The 18,543-nt window shown below is 40.5% G+C and overlaps 1 protein-coding gene across 1 annotated transcript; it reads right to left on the bottom strand.

Annotated features, from left to right (window-relative positions):
• Positions 1-1,618: 1,618 nt before the first annotated feature.
• On the bottom strand, positions 1,619-18,540 carry rax (retina and anterior neural fold homeobox). Its single transcript, XM_008118598.3, has 3 exons — positions 17,799-18,540; positions 12,306-12,547; positions 1,619-2,565 (listed from the first exon to the last, which is right to left on the bottom strand). The coding sequence occupies exons 1-3, from the start codon at positions 18,523-18,525 to the stop codon at positions 2,113-2,115; spliced, it is 1,422 nt and encodes a 473-aa protein (XP_008116805.2). The 5' UTR covers positions 18,526-18,540; the 3' UTR covers positions 1,619-2,112.
• Between the last annotated feature and the right edge of the window lie 3 nt (positions 18,541-18,543).

Here is an 18,543-nt window from a genome sequence, read left to right as displayed (position 1 = left end):
ACTGTTGTAATGCTTATTGATTTTGTTATTGTTTTATTGAATGTGTTCTGGGCAATGTAATTTGCCAACTGTTGTAAGCCGCCCTGAGTCCCTACGGGTGAGAAGAGCGGGGTAAAAGTGATGTAAATAAATAAATAAATAGTAGTAGTAATAGTAGGCAAATGTAAAGGTTTCCTCTGATGTTAAGTCCAGTCATGTCTGACTCTGGGGGTTGGTGCTCATCTCCATTTCTAAGCCGAAGAGTTGGCATTGTCTGTAGACACCTCCAAGGTCATGTGGCCAGCATGACTGTATGGAGCATCGTTACCTTCCCGCCAGAGCGGTACCTATTGATCTACTCACATTTGCATGTTTTCGAACTGCTAGGTTGGCAGGAGAGTAATAGTATAAGTTATTATAGTATAAGCCATCAGTTGGGAGTGCTTTGAATGTGATTTCCCTCTTTTTCACAGGGGGTTGGATTGGATGGCCTGTGAGGTCTCTTCCAACTCTATGATTCTATGATTATGATCTCTGTACCCACAAGACCAGTAGTTTCACCTGTCAGCATTCAACAAAATGTCATTTCTAGGAATTGTCTAGGTCTTCCAGGTGATGTTATGGTATGCTTCTGCCAAAAGTTAACATAGAGTCACATTGGAGGATCGAAGAAATTGATAGAGAGGGTACTTCACTGGGAATTTTCTAGGTCCTTCAGGGTTATTCTGTAATAGCATCTGGTGAAAATCATAGAGCCATTAGTTTCAATATGGGGATTGTCCTGTAATAATAGAAGTAGTAGTAGTAGTAACATTACACAGGTTTCTTTTCAAACCACCTCCCTCTATCTGTCACCGAAGACAACTCTCTCCTTCTATTTTATATCAGTACTAGGGTTTTGTTTAGTAAAGGTAAAGGTTTCTCCTTGACATTAGGTCTAGTCAAGTCCAACTCTAGGAGCTGGTGCTCATCCCCATTTCTAAGCTGAAGAGCTGCCATTGTCCATAGACATCTCCAAGGTCATGTGGCCGGCATGACTGCATGGAGCACCATTACCTTCCCGCTGGAGCGGTACCTATTGATCTACTCACATTTGCATGTTTTTGAACTGCTAGGTTGGCAGAAGCTGGAGCTAACAGCTAGAGCTCCCCCCGACCCCGCTCCCCCAATTCAAACAGCCAACCTTTCAGTCAGCAAGTTCAGCAGCTCAGCAGTTTAACTTGCTGCACCACTAGGGCTCCCGGTTTTGTTTAATTCCCCTTACATCAACTTTAATTTATAATGACCCTATGAAAATCAACCCTACAAGTCACCCAGTTACCAACAGACCTGCTGAAGTTTTGCAAACCCAGGATTGTAGTCTATCTACTTGTATAGTACTAGAGTTTCCGGGCGAAAAGCAGAACTGAGCTCTTGTTGTTTTTAATGGCATTTTAAGAGGATATTTCAGCAGGCAGAGCTTGTGCAACCAACACTCCTTGCTGAAATTCCTTCTTCTACATGACTATTCAAGGTACCTGGCCATCCTAGTTAGGATCAGTTGTACAACTTGGGTTATCAGCCAAACAAGACACAACATCCACAAAATGTTCAGAAGCCTGCAATATGACTGTTTCCATGGAGAATGAGGAGGTCCAGGTTACACTCTGAAAATATTTGTGCTTTAATGTTACAAATACCCCTAGAAAGAGTACAACAATGTTCTTTGCCTCTACTGTAATCCAGCCAATAAAGTCAGGGATATCAAATGGTTAGATCGTTTAGGAAATACAACAAATAAACAAAACTAGAATCAAGCCCTAAATCTTGGCCGAGGATGGGGAAAAGAAAGAACACAAAATTGTGGAGAATTGAGGGATAGCATGGCTTCTCTGTAGAAGAGCTCAGAGACGGTATTTCGTTTGTACTACAACTCCAGGAATCCTGAACCAACTAGGCCCATTGCTGGAGGAGTCTGGGATTTGTAGTCCCAAAATAACTTGCTCTAGCTCTCTTCTTTAGTCTTCAGGTCACTTCTATGCAGTAGATGGCTCTTGACAGTAACAGTCCTGACCTATCTGTTTGAGGAATGAGTTCACTTTGCAAGGATGGTGTAGACAAGTCCTCCATAGCGCACACAGAAGTGTTTCCTTCTCATATTGTCTGCCATGGTTTCCCAATGGACTGGATGTGCTCCTTGGCTTTCATCCTCAATGCTGCTATGCTGGTGTTCCGAGGGTCGACTTCTTCCAAGGGGAATTTGTCCACAAAGTTGGTCCCGCATTGATACGGTGGTGGCGGCCCCATGGCTCCCAGGGGTTGCAAGGTGTGTCCCATGGGGGGAGAGTTTAGGAAGGGAGGAGGGGTGTAGCTGCTGGGGAGGCTTTGGGGAGACGCCACGAAGCCCGGCAACGTCTGGAGGGGGCTGCTGTTGGACATGGGTGGGTTCAGCCATGACTCCAGGGGCAAGTTGCTGCCAATGGTCCCGATGGTGGAGGGCTGTGGGGAGCGGTTGAAGGAGAGAATGGGGGAATCCTGCAACTTCATGGAAGTCACCTCCAGCTTCTCCTGCCTCCTCCACTTGGCTCTCCGATTCTGGAACCAAACCTAAAAGACACAGTTCAGAGTTAATTCCTTGCCAGAAAGTACAGTTTGCCATTATTGTTATCAACAGCTTGGGAAAAGTTACTTTGCTGCACCATGATTTCCAGAATCCAGGGCAAGCTAACTCAGTGATTCTGGGTTCTATCTTCCAAAAAAGTAACTCTGGTAATTAAATAGTTATTTTTATTCTCTTTACTATTTTAACATGCATACACTTATGAAACATCTAGATGAACTTTATGTAAAGCAATCACATGTGTCTTTACTCAGAAGCAAAGTCCATTGTCAAATGAAATGGGTTTTCCAAGTAAGCATGATAGGGAATGATTAATTATTTGAGAAAATTTAGCATAAATATGCATAAGTGAAAGACACAAGAAAAAGGATACATATTGCATAGCAATTTGTATCGATCCACATATGTAATGCTTCTTATTCTAAATTTTAGAAGAAATATTATGTATATTATATTATTATAATTATTATATTATAACACTGAGTCCCCCGGTGGAATAGTGGGTTAAAGCCTTGTGACTGGAAGGTTGGGCTGCTGATCTGCAAGCTGCCAGGTTCAAATCCCACGCGGGGAGAGCACGGATGAGCTCCCGCTATCAGCTCCAGCTCCATGCGGGGACATGAGATAAGCCTCCCCACAAGGATGGTAAAAACATCAAAACATCCGGGCGTCCCCTGGGCAACGTCCTTGCAGACGGCCAATTCTCTCACTCCAGAAGCGACTTGCAGTTTCTCAAGTCACTTCTGACACACAAAAAACCTGAGTCCAAGGGGCTTATTTCCAAGTAAGTGGATATAGGATGATAGTCCTAACATGAAACCTGCTATCTGCATTTTTTTTTCATAATTGATATTTTTTAAAAATCAATTATTACCCAAAGTACCGGCAGAAAATAAAGAGCTGAATTGCACCAGTATCAGCAATGCACCTAATAATAATAATAATAATAATAATAATAATAATAATAATAATAATAATAATACTTTATTTATACCCCGCCACCATCTCCCCAACGGGGACTCGGGGCGGCTTACATGGGGCCATGCCCAGAACAATACAATATAACAAAATATAAAAACAACACATCATAACACAATTAAACAATACAATAGATAGTAATATACATTACAATATACATCACCTTGGGAATGTATAGGAGTAACTTAGGGAATCATGTGCATAGCCAGTAGGTTATGCTGGCAGCTAGTGACCTGAGCTTGGAAAAGTTACTTTTTGGGACTACTACCTCCAGAATTCCCAAAACACCAACAAATGTAGCAATGCCAATGAGTGAGGCCTACCAACCCCTCACAAATAGATAATCAGAATAAACAAAGTTACAACAATGGTAAAGACAACTGTAAAAACTAGTGCAAATTCAGAAATAAATAATACTACATTTCACAGGATTTAACTCCCAGAAAATCTTCAGCACTTCTTTTAAATAAACACATAGTATAGATACCAGTGTAACTTTAGTTTGAATACTGTAGATGGCCCATGCTGACTGAGGGATTTTGGGAGCTAAAATCCAAAAGTCAACCTCTCTAAAGATCAGTTGGCAGAGCACCCCAAAACATTCCTCCATGAAAATGCCTGAAAATGATGGGAGATTCTCATGGCATCCTTCCTTGTGGCCCTGTGTTGCTTTTTAATCTGCTCCAGAGGCAACTAGTCAGTTCTAGTTGAATCCCCTTGGAGAGATAGAGCGGAGTACAAATAAATATTTTATTATTATTATTATTATTATTATTATTATTATTATTATTATTATTATTATTATTATTATTATATGGAGCAAAACCCCTCTAGTCTGAAAGTTAAATGACATATTTGAGGTGCCCATCCCTATGCCTAGAACAGGTCCAACTCCTTGGATATTTTATCGACTTTAAAGTGAAGGTCAAAACCTAGAATAGATTCACTACTTCACAACAAAGGAGACATCCGTTGCTGATCTGCTCCCTAGTCCAGCAAATTGCTTCATCCTTATTTTCAAAGCCCCCATAATTCCTGTCACTTTCCCATTGTATCCTAATACATTTCTCTTGTGATCTCCAGGTTTATCAACTTTCAAGGCTAGCATTGTCATTAGGCAGAGTCTGGTGACCTTCTCAGGCAACAGATGCTGGAGGGCAAAAACAGCCATCCTTTGGCTGACCTCTTGTGCCCTTTGGCCATACCCTTCTGTTGGAGACGAAGCTGAGCCTTCCATACTAACCCAACCTGTTCTTATGAACTGCCTGGTTTTAGGAATCTAGCATCCTGTTTAGAAGAAAGTGAACTTTTATATGATGTTCTTAAAAGTAGCCACACACACATTAACCAGCAGGAGTAATATGGAAGTTGTAATACCTTTCCCAGCTTTGCTTACAACTCATTTGGGTAATACCTGAACGGGACATTATCAGAGTAGGAGTAATTGTGCCTAAGCCTACAAAGATATGTGATTGCAACTGAAGCAACTTCTGAAACTTGTGAAAGATTACCTTAAAAAAAATAATGGTAGTGCCTGAAAAAAATAAGAATAGGACCTTATCTAGAGGACCAAATAATGCCCCCCCCCCCAGATACTTTTTGCCTACAAGTCCCCAGATCCATAACCATTGGTTATGATGGAAAGGCCTGAGGAGGATGTAGATCCAAAACACCTAGAAGGACACAGCTGTCCCCCAAGTGCCTGCTTTAGGGGATCAGCAGTTTTGAAAAACAATATAATTAGCATAAAATGCAGTTGGGGTGGGGGTTGAAATGACCAAGTGACCTGTGTGTGTCTCAGTTCAGTCTGCTGCCCAGGTAGTAACTGTGGGTGGACAACTTAAACCTGCCTTGTTTTTCTTTTCATATTGTAGTTTAACTTTAAGGCAGAATTATTGGACCGGTTAACCCTTCAAACAGAGGAAGCCTTCAAGCAGGGAAACATTTTCCCTATTACTGGCACACAACATCTGCCACATGTAAATCTATTCGGTTTTTTTTTCCACTTCAGAGCACAGGTTAGGATAGGAGAGAAATGTTTTCTTGTTGCTAATGGCTTGAATCTTATTGTTAGGTTCAACTAAAGTAGATCCTATGGTTTCTAAAAGTCACTATTCAATTTGGGTATACTCTAACAGGCTATCACTACATGCAGAAGTGACCAAACTGAGGCTATTGTACTTTGGACATATTACAGTTGACTGGAAAACGTGAGAATGCCTGAAGCTGAAGATAGTAGGAAAAGAGGGAGACTTAATTGCAGCTGGATTGTTTCAATGCATCAAGCAATGGCCCTGTACTTGGAGATCACTGTAAGTTGGAAGCTGACATGATGATAAAACTCTGTGTACTGGTCTGGGCTAGTTGGGGCTAAGAAAACTCCAGTAGAAAACATTACTGATCTGACAGCAAGTCTTTTCGATATCCAGGCTTTAATCCAGACATTAAAGGGACTATCCAAGGTGCTGAACTCTGCTTCACATCTTGGCTATCAGATTGAAGCCAGAATTAGATTCACTGCCCATCCAAGATGGAAGCCACCAACTACCATTGGAATATAATATTACAGGGCATCCAAAGATCCATCAGAAGCTTGTGATCTATTCACTTTGTTATAAAGCAATTCCGCAGCTCTCTAGAATAAATTGGTCCTGTGGCCTTACATACTAAATATGTATATTGATGCAGAGGTTTCTGTTTTGGAAAACCACTGCTCTTTAACTTTTTGGCTCTGAAGCAAGTCGAGTCCCAAATCGACTCCCAGAACTTCACCAGCTCTGGCTATCCTCAAAAGCAAAACTGGAAGTGGCTGTTTCAGTTTATGTTTTCGCAAAGGGGTGATGTTTAGGTGGGGAACCACAGTGTATTTTTTAAAATAAAATTACTAAAAGTATTTTTGTGCAAAAATGGGAGTGGAGAAGGACTGGGGTCACTTGAAGAGATAGGAAAGGTGAAGTATAGAATATATTCTACATTCTTTGCTATAGGATGATAAAGCAGCAATAGAAAGACTAAATGTATCCAAAATCTGCAGTGCCCATTTCCAATATGTGTTTCATGTTAAATGTAACACAAATCACCAACAGAAACATGATTTATTCAAAATATCAATTCTAATCAACTTCCAGATATGGTTAGGGAAGACTCCAAAAAATACTTGTCTATGTATAAATATAAAAAAAATAATGTACACATGTCTAAGCCTCAGTAATTTCTAAGACCCTTTTTGCATGAAGTATATGAGATCCCAGGGATGTTTGGATAGCAGGGATTGGCCTTCCAGCAGCCTAAATTAAATAAATGCTGAACATGCTGTAAAGGAGGATGCTTTCAGTGCTGGTTTGTTGTTACTGTATGCCTTCAAGCCATTTCCAACATATGGCAACTGTAAGGCAAACCAATCATGGGCTTTTCTTGGAGATATTTGTTCAGAGGTGGTTTGCCTTTGCCTTCCTCTAAAGCTGAGAGGATCTGTCAAAGGTTTCCATGGCTGAGTAGGGATTTGAACCCTGGCCTCAAGAGTCCAGTGCTCAAACCACAAAACCTTTTTTTAAACAGCTGCACCACCAATTGAATTGGTAGATGCCAAATAAATGTAGTTTCCAGTTGCTTAAATGTTACTATTAAAAATAGGAATAATTAATACCATACCGTAAACTGTGTGTTAGCTAATTATTGAAATACAACAGTTAAAAGCAAATTTAGACACACAAAAAACTAATCTTAATCCAATGTATTATAAAAATAGCTTTGTGAATGCAGTATGCAATAAAGTATTTTTACAGTGGCTTGAGAGTTCCAGTTGCTTGAGAATTCCAGTTAAGAGAGTTTACTTTAGTTTTAAATTCAGCTTTTTAATACCCTAATTGGTTTAATTGTGCTTTGATATTTCAACTTCTTGGGCCTTTTTTTTTTATTTCTGTCTGGTTTTTAAAAATGGTGGTTGGCATTCCATTAGTGACACATGCATGTATGAGCCATGTTACATTGTACATGCAGAATTAAATGTTTGCAACAGAACAACAGATGCATTCTGATGACAGATTTGTACTGCCTTGAGTACAAATTTTGGGAGAATAAAGGAGTTATAACAAACAAACAAATAGGAATTCATCTAAGGCCAAATAATGTTTGTTGATCATTGTCTTCCAGCTTTCAAATTATTCCTGCTCCAATCTCCTTCAAACTGGAAATAATCCTATCTCTACTTTTCTGGTTCTTTATGGACTAATTCATGCCTGCTTTTTAATAAGCAAAAATAAGACTGCTGTAGTCAAATGTTTAGACCGGGGAAACAAATACCTGCCTTCCCAGATTATGGTAGGCTACAACTCCCATCAGCATAGCCAATGCCAAAGATTCTTGGATCGTTTGTCCAACAACATTTGGAGAACCATCCTTTTGCTTGATTTACATCTTTAAAATGTGTCCTTGAACATGAACTCAAGCTTGATTGGTTTAAAATGAAACCCCTTTCCAACCGTTTTTGTCTCATGCTTCCCACCAATAATGCCTTTCCATAAACTCAGATCTCTTCTCATTACCCACAAGATGGAATAAAATTAGTCCTGTTTTTCCACTGTTTGGGAGGCAGCTTGGGAAAAAAAATCCACCCCGTTTTTGGAAACCCTCCCAGAATTTTTACAGATGACTAGTAAATATTTCAGGCTTTTCAAACATTTTCATGATCCAGGGATTAAAGATCATTCAGCTTTAATTAAGCCCATAAAAACCTCCCACTTACAATTAAGGGGGAGAAACACTAGACTCCCCCCCTTTACAGTGGGAACCAAAAAGAGCTGAAACCAACAAAGCAGCAGAATCTATACGATCTGTAGGGAATTGCATATATTTTATATCCAGTGTTGGATTACAACTTTCAGAATGGCCCTGAATGCTGGTAACTGTAATCTACACAGACCTTTTCTAAACGCTGGTAATGACATTGTTCTGAGGCTATTCACAAGTAACAATATGCAACAGTCTTAAATTCTTAGCAAAAAATGATTAAGTAAATACCCCATACGGTATATACAGGAAGGTCCAATTATAGTAAGCAGATAAATACTGCACGTTTCCCTGTTTTAAGTACGGACATAAAAACTTTGCTCCTTTTATGTGAAGATCTACACCTACTTCTAAAAATTGTTCTGTTCTGTTTGAGTTATGGGTGGAAATCTTAGATTGTGTTTGCATAGTATAACTCTCAACTCAGTCTGCTACACAGTAAAGGTGTTATGGCATCTTTGGTTGAATATATCAGTATTGTGCAGATTGTGCTGAAAACTGACACTAACTGATTGTGTATCTCAAAATGTTTCTGTATATTAGAAAATGCATAGTTACTGTTTCCACAATCCAACCAAAAGGGTTACTCTGAAGAAAAATAGTTGCACAGTATCCAAGAATGGGAAACTACATAGCCAGAATCCCGTTAGTTACTTCCAATTACAGTAGACCCACTAAACCCATTGTTAACATGTTATCAAGTGAGTTAATATGTAGGTCAATCCAGTTGTTTCTGAGGCTCAACTCAAGACTAAAACAGAATTTAGGCCTATGGAAAATAGTTACACTTGTTCAACTCTCCATACGCAACCATGAACTGAATATATTCACTATGCAATAGCTACAAAAGTACAACCATGGATGTAAGGGAGATTACACATAGGAATGACATCAACAGAGCTGGTGTAGTGCTTTGAGCTTTGAGCTAGGACTCTGGAAGATCAGGGTTCAAATCCTTACTTGGCATTGAAAATCCATTGGATGACCAAGTCTCATTGTTTCAACTCCAGAAGATATTAATGGAAACCCCTTCTAGAACATCCATTATAAAGTCACTTTGAGCTGGAAATTACTTGAAGACACACAACAAGAATAACAAAGACACCAATATGATGTCAACCAGAATCATGAAACCACAGTAAACTTCACTTTGAGAATCTAATAAAAGCCACAACTACAATGTACAACAAGTATGGCAAATTTAGGAGGTGCTAGTTCTATTAGGCACGAGATTCCAAAGTTCTCAAAATATTATGGCTGATAAAACTAGCCAGTCTTTAAGATGCCAAGTGTTTCTGCAAATACTCTACCTTGGGCATGGAGAGAAAAAAATGTCATATTACTTTTAAAAAAACTTTTTTTTAATCACTATAATTTTTCAAATGTACTTAGGTTTTTCTTAAAAGAGGCCTGTAAACTAGTTTAATTCAGTGAGAGTAGACTTGTGTAGCTTTCATTAAAATAGCAACATTAAAATTAAAAAGAAATAAAGTGGCAAGCCTCAGGCTGATACAACAGACCCATACAGAATGCAGGACCCAAATAGTGTTCTCATACATTTATTTAAGAAAGTTATAGCATTAGTTCAGGTGGGAGATGCTAATAGGTTTGCAGGGAGTGTGCTAGAAGAGATAATTCCATATGCCATGACCTAAACTGGTGGGATTTCCACCTCAGTCCTGATGTAACATTGTCACCCAGCACATAGAAAGCCTTCTTTCAATCCTTCACAGTTTGTTCCCCATTTCTGCCCCTTTTCTCACCTGCTATATCAAGCAGCTTTGCATAGCTAGTGAGGAAAGAAATAGATAGAGGAGCTAAAAACTGAATGTGGGAAAGGCTAAGAACTTATAAAGGATACTTTTAAAAATACAACTGGCAGAGAGAATCTTGAGAGAGGTCCAAAAAAGTAAATCTGATCATCATACAAACAAGCAACAATTGGTCTGTGTGAGATTCAAAGGTCCATGCATTATATGCTTGATGGCAGTCCTTCTGTTCATGTCCACAATGGTAGCTGGTAGATTCACTGGAGTGGTGATTTTAGTCTGAATATTCAAGGAATTATCCAAGTTGCTAAACTGTATATGCTAAGCAGGTTCACCACAGTGCCTTTTAAATGCAATGCAAAATCTTCACCAGATTTATTACCCCACCGACATGGAAGCTCCCATGGAAAGAACTACTTCAAACAGTTAATTTGTAGTCCTATCAGTTGGGGGATTTCAGTAGTGATAGGTTAAAAGGGTATCTTGTTTGATCTGTGCCAATGGGTTGCAAGAGAACCCCTTAGTACTGCTAACAAAACAGCATAATTGGACGTGGGAAGGAGTTTCACAGCATTTCACACTAGAGAGTTAATGCAGCAAAGCTGACTCAAATGCACCAACAAGAAGTTTATGAAAAAGTTACCAATCTCTGGGTCTTGCTGGAAGCAAAGGTGCCATTTTGTTGCCGGTGGAAGAAAACATCTTCCACGGCCCTTGGGTGCCCCAGACCACCCACGGGTATTCCTTAAACAGAGCTCACTGGCCATAGTAATGGCTCTATGAAGTGACTATTATACTGAAGAAATAAATGGGCTTGCGTCCTAGGTGAGCATGCCAAAAGCACAAATCCATTTGCTTAAAAAATATAAAAGGGATGACCGATTGACCTTTGGAAAAAACATTGCTACAAGATAGCAAGAGATTATACAAAAGAAAATAAAAGAGGAAAGGATGTTAAAATATATTATTTTTGTTTTTGCGAGGTTCTTGTTTCTCTCCTATCATAATTAGAAGTGCCTCAAAAATTGCATTGCACTGCATTTGGACCACTGTCTGGTTTTTATTGACTAATACATTAAAGTTGGGCAGTGATATAGATATGCTGTGATTTATATCCCACAGTTTCATAAAGGAATATAGTTTTGCTTCTGTTTTGCAATTTAATCTTGAGCAAGATTAGCCACTTCGATGTGAATCCATCACCAAAATCATAAAAAAATGTATTGAACTGATTAACTAGATTTAGATAAAGGTTCTTTCAGCACCTTTGAGACTAAGAGAATGAAGTTTGTAGATTTAACTCTGTTTCATCAAATGGAGGCTAGATTAAGCTAGAAACAGTTAACCAGATTTCAGAGTCTGGTTACATTGTGTTGCAGTTTTTCAAAGGAAGGGGCATTTCATACAGAATACTGCATGGAGGAGTGATTTCACTTATTTGTTCCCTTTCAAGTAAGGACCCACAAAAACAGGATTTTCAAACTCAATTATTACAGTTTGGTAACTCAAGAATCATGGGAAAGTTAGTGATGGTTTAACCAAGTTCTAATTTCCACGCAAAGTGATGGAGCTCTAAAAACAGAAAATACAGGCTGAGAAATAGATTAGAGATGGGATTTTCCACAGTATTCTGAGCTGAAAATATGTGAAAATGAACTCAACCAAACAACACTGAATTTCTGACTGTTTTTCCTTTGCTTCCTGAGTCTGTCTTTCTGTTCTCCAGATCCCTGGCACTTTATCAATAAGTAGGGGTTTAGAATTCGTTTAAATACACTACGTTGGCATAAATGGCTTTGCAAATAACATGAGCTACATGTTTCCCCAATATGCCACTTAACTTCCCAGGTGAGTGTGAAGAATCTGATTCAGAAAATGTGAAACCAAACACTGATAATTAAGAGAGCAAGATTACAGTCTAGATTGATAAAGAGGGAAGATAAGAAAACCAGATTAAGAGGGGAAAATCCATTTACACACCATTTAGCATGTGTGCAAACTCGAAATTATCCTCTGGGCAAGAGCAGAGAAAGAGAAGAAGGAAAGCCCTTAAACTGGATTAGTAAGCAAAGGTTGCTTTTGATTGAGGTCTCCTAATGAAGGAAACAAGGAGCAGGAGAGGATTAACTGTCCAAGATTTCACAGAACAGCTAGGACAAGAGCGGAAAGGAAGACACAATTTGCCTTCTCACCTGAACTCTCACTTCTGGAAGATTGACTTTCATGGCCAGCTCCTCTCGGCTGTAGACATCAGGGTAATGGGATTTCTCAAAGGCTCGCTCCAGTTCATGCAACTGGTAGGTGGTGAACGTGGTCCGATTCCTCCGGTGCTTCTTTTTGGGCTGGTCTTCATCAGAAAGTTTGCCATCGCTGTTGTTGCAAGCGGGCAGCTCTGGACTCAGGCAGTCCTCTGAACGTTTGGGACAGAAAGGATCTGAGAAGGAAGCAGAGGCCGGCAAGGCTAAGTTCACTGACTGATTAAATCAGAAGAATATATGGATTTTAGCAGACTGACCCCAACACAATTAAAGACTTTTTTTTTCAGAATCTGCAAGTCCCATTTGGTCTAATAATGCTTGCTTCCCAAATTATCAATTTCCTTGTTGGTTGGTTAATTTTGCCTTTTGCCTGATTTTAACATTCTGATATTTTTTGCATGTGGAAGGATGCTAGAAATTATTGTTCTCTATTTTTTGGATTGCATGATATTTTTTGAAATAGGAAAATAATAAGGGTATTAACCACCATCACCGTTACTGAATCTTTATGCAACAACTTAAAAAGATGCATTGAGTGAGTTCTGGGATATTTTTGACTTTCATAAGAATGCTACCTTTTTTAGGATTAGCACCATGGTTAATGTTAGCCATAGGATTTACAGTATACTTTTGTATTTCTTGAATCTACTGAGATTTCTGTCCTCCTTCTCAACCCTATGGTGAACCTAATGATTATCAGAATATGCCACTTTCATTTTTCAGCATCATGGTTCACTGAGCACTCGCAGGGGACATTTTTTTGTCCTAGTACATTATGTTGGCTGAGAGAAAAATACCAACATTTCAAAAACCAATAGATTTCTTGGGACAGTTGTGGGGGGTTACTATTGTTTTATTTGCTTGTTAGAAAGCAGCTCCTTGTACATGGCAGTCAGTGAAAAGTTGGAGACATTATTTACAACTGATAGGTGATAAAATGTCTATGTCCCAAGTCTCGTTTTGTGTGGGTTGTGCAACAAAATATGACTCAAGGGGATTCAAATCTCCCATCTTGGTAGAGGATGGTTGAGTTAGTGATGGTGTATATATTAATGTGAGTTCTCACTTTTTCTTTCCTGCTTTTTTTAAAATCAAAATAAAATTCCAAGTTAAAAACAATATTGCTCTGATGCTATTACTAGAAGCAACTGGTTCCTAAACACAGTTATAGTCCCATTGTTTTCACAACTTCCATCCCAAAATGAATTGTGATCTTTGGGGAGAAGTAACTCTACTGAATTCAGTTAGGTTTTCACTCAAAGATGCACAGACTTTACATATATATTCTATTGAAATCCAGGTGAATTTAGGATTGAACAATTCAGCATAGCTTTGCTCACAAATTCTGGTTGCTTGGTGCAAAACCAGAATGAACAGTATCATCTGAATGTTCCGCCACTTCCTCAAATCATAATTTTGCCCTTTTGCTCATCCTGTCTGGACCCCAAAAGGTTTGAGAAAGTGTCTCACGCAATTAGATCAAGGTTTGTTTGAACCGGTGCTTCCAGTGTATCTCACAACAGCTAACAGATGCTTACCAGGACATGATTCACATGGCACAGATGCAATATATGGAGTGGGGGGAAGAAAGCTTTTGACCCTGCAAAGGACAGGCATACAAACTGAGAGCACGCTGTGATCCCAAAGCTCATGTTCATGCAAAACATGTCGCTTTGTGTACAGTTGGTAAAATCCAGTTGTTAATTTCATCTAAGGTAAACTCACTGAATGAATGGAACTGAGTTACAAAAAATGAAAGAGGATTCCAAAAGTCTACTCTGACTGGTACTAAACTGATTTAAGCCACAAGACAGGTGTATCAAAAGCCTAAGATACAGATTTGGAGAGGACAACTTTAAAAAAGTTACTTGCATCTTGGAAAGAGGTTCTGTGATTTATAAAGGACTGTACTGTGTGCATGCCGATTAAGACTTGGTTGTAAGCGGATTAAATGTGTATGTTTAAAGATGACACACTGGTGATCACACCACTTAGAAAAAGAATTTCAGGTGAAAAAAGTAAATCTCTTCCTTAAAAGACCAGGAAGTCTTCAGAAGAAGGAAGATAAACCTTCCCACTTTCTTTCTTAAGCAATCAATTAAAATTAAACTAGGGAGAAAGAAAGAGGTTGTGATCCACTAGGATCAGATCCATTGATTCTACTGGATGCCAATTTATATGTCAGCAACACCAAAGTAAGCAGATACCAACTGTTGGTATTAGCTTCCATTTTTGAAGGGATACTTCAGAAATTGAAGTTAAGCAACCTTAACATTTCCCCACTGGATTTAAGTTTTGCTTGAAATGTTTAACAGAACTGGTTTATCCTTTCTCCCTAAAATAACTGCAAGACAAATCTCTTTCTAAAGGGATCTGATCCAAATGCACACACTTCACAGTAGTCTCAAACTTGCCAGAATAGTACCTACCTATATTTAAGTAATAGACTGATCCTATGTGGGTTTAATTATGAATATCAACGAATTCACTGGGACTTACTCCCAAATAAAGCTGATGTGGAATAGTGGTTTGGGTTTTGGACTAGACTCTAAATCCTTCTCAACCATGGAAACCCACCGGATGTGATCTTGGGCAAGTTCCATTCTCATAGTCTTAAAGAAAGGCAATGCTGAACCAATGAGTACATCTTGCCAAGAAACATCTATTATAGTGCAATTGTATGTCAAAGTTGACTGAAACAACTGTTCCAGAATTAAGTGTGCAAAGGACTGTGTCCTCCATGCATTGGCTATCAATGTTCCCTTGCTTGCTTGCTTGCTTACTTGCTTCCTTCTTTCCTTCAAGAGTAGCTGGAATTGCTAGTTTCTCGATTTTGCTATTCATTTCCCTTTCATTTAAAACTGAGACAGCCATCGAAGTGACCTGGGACTGTCTTTATAGCCATGTCCAGCTTGTCCTACAAAGGTTCAAGATCTTTAATTCCTCCCCTCACCTTTGCCTTTTTCTTCCTCTGTAACTCTGCTTTTGATTTAAGAGGATGAGGCATGTCTTAAGCACTTTCAGACTTCAAAATGTGCATGTCCCATATGGAAGACTTGAGCAATTTTCTTTACTAATTTTAGTAAAAGTGAAAAAGAAACTGGGGAAAGACCCCTCCTCCCTTTTCAAAATGATTCTAAACATTGGCTCCTGTAACTAAGCCATTATAAGTTTCATAGAGATTGTTATGGTAGTTTGCTGTGGTACAAGACCACACCTGGAATCACACTGCATCCAATTCTGGGCACTGCAGTTTAAGAGAGATGCCAACAAGCTGGAAAGTGTCCTGAGGAGGGTGACTAAAATGATCAAGGGTCTGGAGAACAAGCCCTATGAGGAGCAGCTTCAAAAGCTGGGCATGTCGGAAATGATAAAATACATGATAGTTGCCGCTCAAGCAACAGATGCCTTGGGTTGAAAAGAGCAAAGCAAGTGGGAAATTAAAAAATGGTATGAATACCTGGCTGATTTTATTCTTCAGGATTACATCCTTGAAAGGAGAACTAAATATATATCAGGCCGAATAAAAAAGAACTGGGATCTGAAATGGGGAAGACAGATTGATAGATAAAGTCAAAGGACAAAGAAAATATAAAGATCTGAATCATTTTCTTTTTACGATTGATCAATTAAAATCATATCTGAATGAAAGAAAGCACTGTTCCCAGAAGGTGGGGGGAGGAGTGAAAAACCAATAGACACATGGAACAATGGCTTCAAACTACATGAAAGAAAGGAGATTCCACCTAAACATGAGGAAGAACTTCCTAACTGAGAGAGCTGTTCAGCAGTGGAACTCTCTGCCCCGGGCTGTGGTGGAGGCTCCTTCTTTGGAGGCTTTTAAGCAGAGGCTGAATGGCCATCTGATGGGGGTGCTTTGAATGCGATTTTCCTATTTTTTGGCAGGGGGTTAGATTGGATGGCCCAAGACGTCTCTTCCAATTCTAGGATTCTAAGATTCTATGACTCCTCTGTAATTCTGCTTTTGATTTAGGAGGATGAGGCATGTCTTAAGCATTTTTGGTCTCCAAAATGTGCATGTCCCATATTGAAAACTTGAACGAATTTTACTAATTTTAGTAAGTGAAAAAGAAACTGGGAAAAGACCCCGCCTTTTTAAATGACACTAAACATTGGCTCTTGTTACTCAAGTACGTTTCAAATAGATAGTTTGTTGTGGTAGAAAAAGATGTGAGGAAGAGAACGTTTCAAATAGGTAGTTTGTTGTGGTAGAAAAAGATGTGAGGAAGAGAACAGCCTTTTGTTCTCCCTACAATAATGGTAAGATAAAACCCTTTCTACAGGGATCTGATCCAAATGTGCACACCTCACAGTAGTCTCAAACTACTGTGGCGAAGTGTGTTAAAGCACTGAGCTGCTGAACTTGCAGATCAAAAGGTTGCAGGTTTAAATCCCAGGAGCGGAGTGAGCGCCCGCTGTTGGCTCCAGCTTCTGTCAACCTAGCAGTTCAAAAACATGCCAATGTGAGTAGATCAATAGGTACCACTCTGGCGGGAAGGTAAGGGCGCTCCATGCAGTCATGCCAGCCACATGACCTTGGAGGTGTCTTCAGACAACGCTGGCTCTTCGGCTTAAAAATAGAGATGAGCACCAACCCCCAGATTCAGACATGACTGGACTTGTCAGGGGAAACCTTTATCTTTACCTTAAAGCTGCCATAGCATAGTAGTTTTGGTTTTGGACTAGACTCTAAATCAGACATGGGCAAACTTCGGCCCTTCCAGGTGTTTTGGACTCCATCTCCCACAATTCCTAACAGCCGGTAGGCTGTTAGGAATTGTGGGAGTTGGAGTCCAAAACACCTGGAGGGCCTAAGTTCGCCCATGCCTGTTCTAAATCCTTCTCAACCATGGAAACCCACTGTCTATAACCTTTTGTAGTCTCTCTCTGTGCCTTCAAGCTGCCTCTGGGCTTGTATCTCCAACTCATGCATTTCACAGGGTTTTCCTAGGCAATAAATACTCACGAGGTTTTTTCTTTCTCTGAAATAGTACCTACAGTTCACAGGGTTTTCCTAGGCAAGAAATGAGAGTGATTTTGCCAGTTCTTTTCTCTGAAATAGTGCCTCTACAGGACCTGGTGTACACTGGCACTGTCCCACCCAAGTACTGACTCTACTTGGCTTCCGAGATCAGAGGGAATCTGGTGCTTTTAGGGTAGGTTTAGGCAAACTTCTGCCTTCTCTCCAGGTGTTTTGGACTTTGGACTTCAACTCCCACCAAGCGGCTGAGGGGGAAAAGGAAGAGGCCTGAGGCTGTTAGGAATGGTGGGAGTTGAAGTCCAAAACACCTGGAGGGAAGCAAGAAGTTTGCCTATATTTGCTCTACATAGTCAAGGAAGAAGCCAAGGATCTTGGAAGGAAGGGTCTCTCCCCCCAAACTTGCTCCCCTTTCCCCCCTGTCTTACCTTCGTAGTGCTCTTCAGGCCCGCCCTCGGCTTCTTGCCCCGGCATCTGCTCTGCGGGCATTTTGGGGAAGCAATCCCGGGGGCTGATCTTGCCCGGCGCCTCTTGCCCTGCCCGGCCGCCCCCTCCAGCCGCCTCTCCGCCTTGGAAGCTGCCCAGGAGAGGGTCTTCTTTGGGGAACCCCAGGATGGCCTCGATGCTGTGAAGCCTTGAGGGGTTCCCTCCTCCTCCTCCGCCTCCTCCGGGGCTCCTGACCAAATGGCCCGACAAGGAGAAGCCTCCACCTCCGTTGCCTCCTCCGCCGTCGGTGGTCATGCTCACCAGGGCGCCTTGCTGCAGATGCATGGGCTTGGAGAGCGTCTCGCCTTCAGGAGCCTTTAAGTTGCGCCTCTGGACCCTCTCGATATCCTCACCGTTTTGCGCTCCTTCGGTGTCAGCGAGGGCAAGAAGAAGAGGAGGAGGAGGCTTCACTTTAATCCGCTTCAGCTCCGCTTCCTCCTCCTCCTCTGTCCTCGAAGGGCCCGCTTGGGATGGAGCAAGAGACACACACAGAGAGAGAGACAATCCTTCACGTCGCCTTAAGGTTGCGCACCAAACGCCTTTCCTCTTTGGACACCTTTTCCTTCTGTTCTCTCCTTTTTGCCGCGGTTTAGGGATCGGGCTGAGCTGAGCCCCCGCCCCCTTTCCCCCCTTTAAGCCCCTCCTTTTTCCCCTTTCTTTCCTCCCCATCTATCAAAAAAGCCCAAG

This window comes from Anolis carolinensis, chromosome 2 (genome assembly GCF_035594765.1).
Source record: "Anolis carolinensis isolate JA03-04 chromosome 2, rAnoCar3.1.pri, whole genome shotgun sequence".
NCBI lineage: Eukaryota > Metazoa > Chordata > Lepidosauria > Squamata > Dactyloidae > Anolis > Anolis carolinensis.
This window is presented reverse-complemented; position numbering and strand designations above follow the sequence as displayed.

Bases quoted from the DNA above. Each gene is read 5' to 3' on its own strand.
- rax (XM_008118598.3), bottom strand. From the start codon at position 18,525: ATGGGGAGGAAAGAAAGGGGAAAAAGGAGGGGCTTAAAGGGGGGAAAG. The intron at 12,548-17,798 runs GTAAGACAGGGG...CTTCCTTCTCAG, and splicing joins GCCTGAAGAGCACTACGAAG to ATCCTTTCTGTCCCAAACGT. The intron at 2,566-12,305 runs GTGAGAAGGCAA...TGTGTCTTTTAG, and splicing joins TTCCAGAAGTGAGAGTTCAG to GTTTGGTTCCAGAATCGGAG.